Source organism: Austrofundulus limnaeus, unplaced genomic scaffold, assembly GCF_001266775.1.
Source record: "Austrofundulus limnaeus strain Quisiro unplaced genomic scaffold, Austrofundulus_limnaeus-1.0 Scaffold226, whole genome shotgun sequence".
Classification (NCBI taxonomy): domain Eukaryota; kingdom Metazoa; phylum Chordata; class Actinopteri; order Cyprinodontiformes; family Rivulidae; genus Austrofundulus; species Austrofundulus limnaeus.
Genome location: NW_013952628.1, coordinates 622,465 through 624,760, shown reverse-complemented (window position 1 = coordinate 624,760; position 2,296 = coordinate 622,465). Strand labels below are relative to the sequence as shown.

The following is a 2,296-nucleotide window of genomic DNA, read 5'->3' as shown; positions in this document are numbered from 1 at the left end:
GTGTGTGTGTGTGTGTGTGTGTGTGTGTGTGTGTGTGTGTGTGTGTGTGTGTGTGTGTGTGTGAACAGGAGTGAGATCATAGTCTTGTTTCAGGTTCAGCTGCTCAGAGTGTCTGTGGATGATGCTGACTCATGAACCTCCTCAGTCAGGAGCTGCTCTCAGCTGGACCGGTCAAACACTCCGCTTCATTTAGGAAACTTATAAAGCTGAGAAGAAGAAGTTTGATGCTGCTGCTCTGAATTCATCTGTCTTGTTTCTAAAGTTTTCACCCTCATGGATGTTTTTTTTTAATTTTTTGTCTCCAGATGTCCCACTCAGACCACGATGTAGACTTCCCTGACCTCTCCCTCCAGTCCCTGGGTGGTCCTGCAGACGAGGGTCCAGCTGTGTGAAACCCAACGAGCCTCTCTTCAGCCGTCTCCTTCGTCCTCAGAGGGCTTCCAGAACCTCCAGAACCTACCTCCTCCTCTCCCTCCCGGGCCATGGACAGCCCCCCTAAGCTGTCCGGCGAGACCCTGATAGTGCACCACATCCCCCTGGTGCACTGTCAGGTGTCAGGGGGCCGGCAGGGGGGCTGCGGGAGCTCGCTGAAGAGGAGCAACCCCTTCAGTCCCCCGGAGAACCTGGGTCTGAGCCGGACCACCTCGCTGCCTGAGAGGGACGTCCTCCAGAGGGAGGCTCTGCTCTACAGCAGCCTGATCCAGACCTCCAGCGGCTCCTGGTCCTCCCGCGACGCAGGGAGCAAAGGAGGCGGGAGGGGCGGGAGCACGGCGAGCGACGACTCCTCCTTCACCTCCAGCAACTCCGAGGAGCAGCTGGTGACGGCCCACACGCTGCCCAGAACCAGAGCCAGGACCAGGAACCCTTTCCGGCACAACCCCTTCCTGCTGAACGCGGGGGACGATGAGGACGACGAGGACGACGGGGACAACCTGAACGGTTACCTGGAGGACTCCTCCTTCCACCTCCACAGCCACACAAGCTCCGCCCTCGACGACGCCTCGGCTCCGTTCCACCTACACGACCTGGACCTGGACCTGGCCTCGGAGCCCTTCCTGCTGCACCGCTCCGCAGGAGGCAGCAGCCGGGGGTCCCTGAGGGGGGCCGCCTCGGTAGGTCCTTTGTTACGATCATCAGTCAATCAATTAATCGTGCGATAAATAATTTTGAGGTAGATAAAAACACGAGGACGATAATTTTCATTTGTCTGCTTGTTAGCTGTGAAGGAATTTATTGTTTAGAAACTGGTGTTAAAAGCACCACACCATTTTCTTAGTTTCCCTTTTAAGTATTAACTTTTATGATCTATTGTTTGACTATTATTATGTCTTGATTAAAATAGTTTAGATACATGCCCGAACCACCAACAACACAGAAAAACCGTTATCAATTCATTAGGGAAGGTAATGTTTGTCCGAGTGGCCTGCGATGCAGCCGTAGGCCTGTAGAGGGCGCACCAGGCACTGAAGAACTGTGAATGTATAAAAGACCGGAACGTCCGGTTTGTTTTCAGCACAGCTCGGCTTCTCCAGTCGGGAGAAATAAAAGCTTCACTCGTAACCAGATCTGGGTCGTATTGTTCCAATTCTCTTCGCATTTTAATCGATTCATTATTTATATGGTTTCGTCTCGATTCCAGTTTAACGAACACTAAATTTTCTTACAGGAGTGTAACGAGATCTCGTACAAAATCTCGCGATGTTAAACTCCCGCGATCTCTCTCATTGAGAGGTAACTGTTGTCTGGCTAACAGCGTTGCCAACGTAGCGACTTTGTCACTAGATCTAGCGACTTTTTAGACACCTGTAGCGACAAATCCTGGTGTTTTTGGAGACGTTAAGAATCTTTGGCGACAGGTCTTTGCTTCGCGAGCAGCGAGCGGTGCAGTTAGCCCCTCCCTCTTCCTAAAGTGGTCCAACCAGAGCCCTAAAGAGAGCTCTGATAGATGTTCATAAAGGAAAATATAATTACTTATTTTGTTTTTCATTTATGTAGAATTTTTGGTAAGTTTAAATGTCATAGAATAAGTAAAGACATAAAGAAAAGGAATAATTACTTTGTTTTATATTTATGTTCAGTTTTAACATTAGACTTTATTTGATAAACACATTTTAACTGTAAAATAAAGACTGTAAAATACTGTAGGCTGTTTAGTTTTGTAAATTTTACAAATATATTTTTTAACATGGACGGGGCAATTTTATTTACCGGTACACACAAAGCATTCTGGGTAAATGATGACGTGGATAGGTCCTCGGTGCGAGGCTGCTAGCGAGCTATATCCACCCTGAAGGTT

The 2,296-nt window shown here is 48.8% G+C and overlaps 1 protein-coding gene across 4 annotated transcripts in view; it reads left to right on the top strand.

Moving 5' to 3' along the window:
- Positions 1–2,296, top strand: part of rusc2 (RUN and SH3 domain containing 2) — a 27,102-nt gene that overhangs the window by 6,742 nt on the left and 18,064 nt on the right. For 3 of the 4 annotated variants that reach the window (XM_014019692.1, XM_014019691.1, XM_014019690.1), the window contains exon 1: positions 459–1,112. In XM_014019692.1, the coding sequence (XP_013875146.1) occupies positions 483–1,112 (630 nt within the window). In that variant the 5' untranslated portion in view covers positions 459–482. Of the gene's footprint in view, positions 1–305; positions 1,113–2,296 lie in introns of those variants that run through there. The other variant, XM_014019689.1, reaches the window with a different exon arrangement.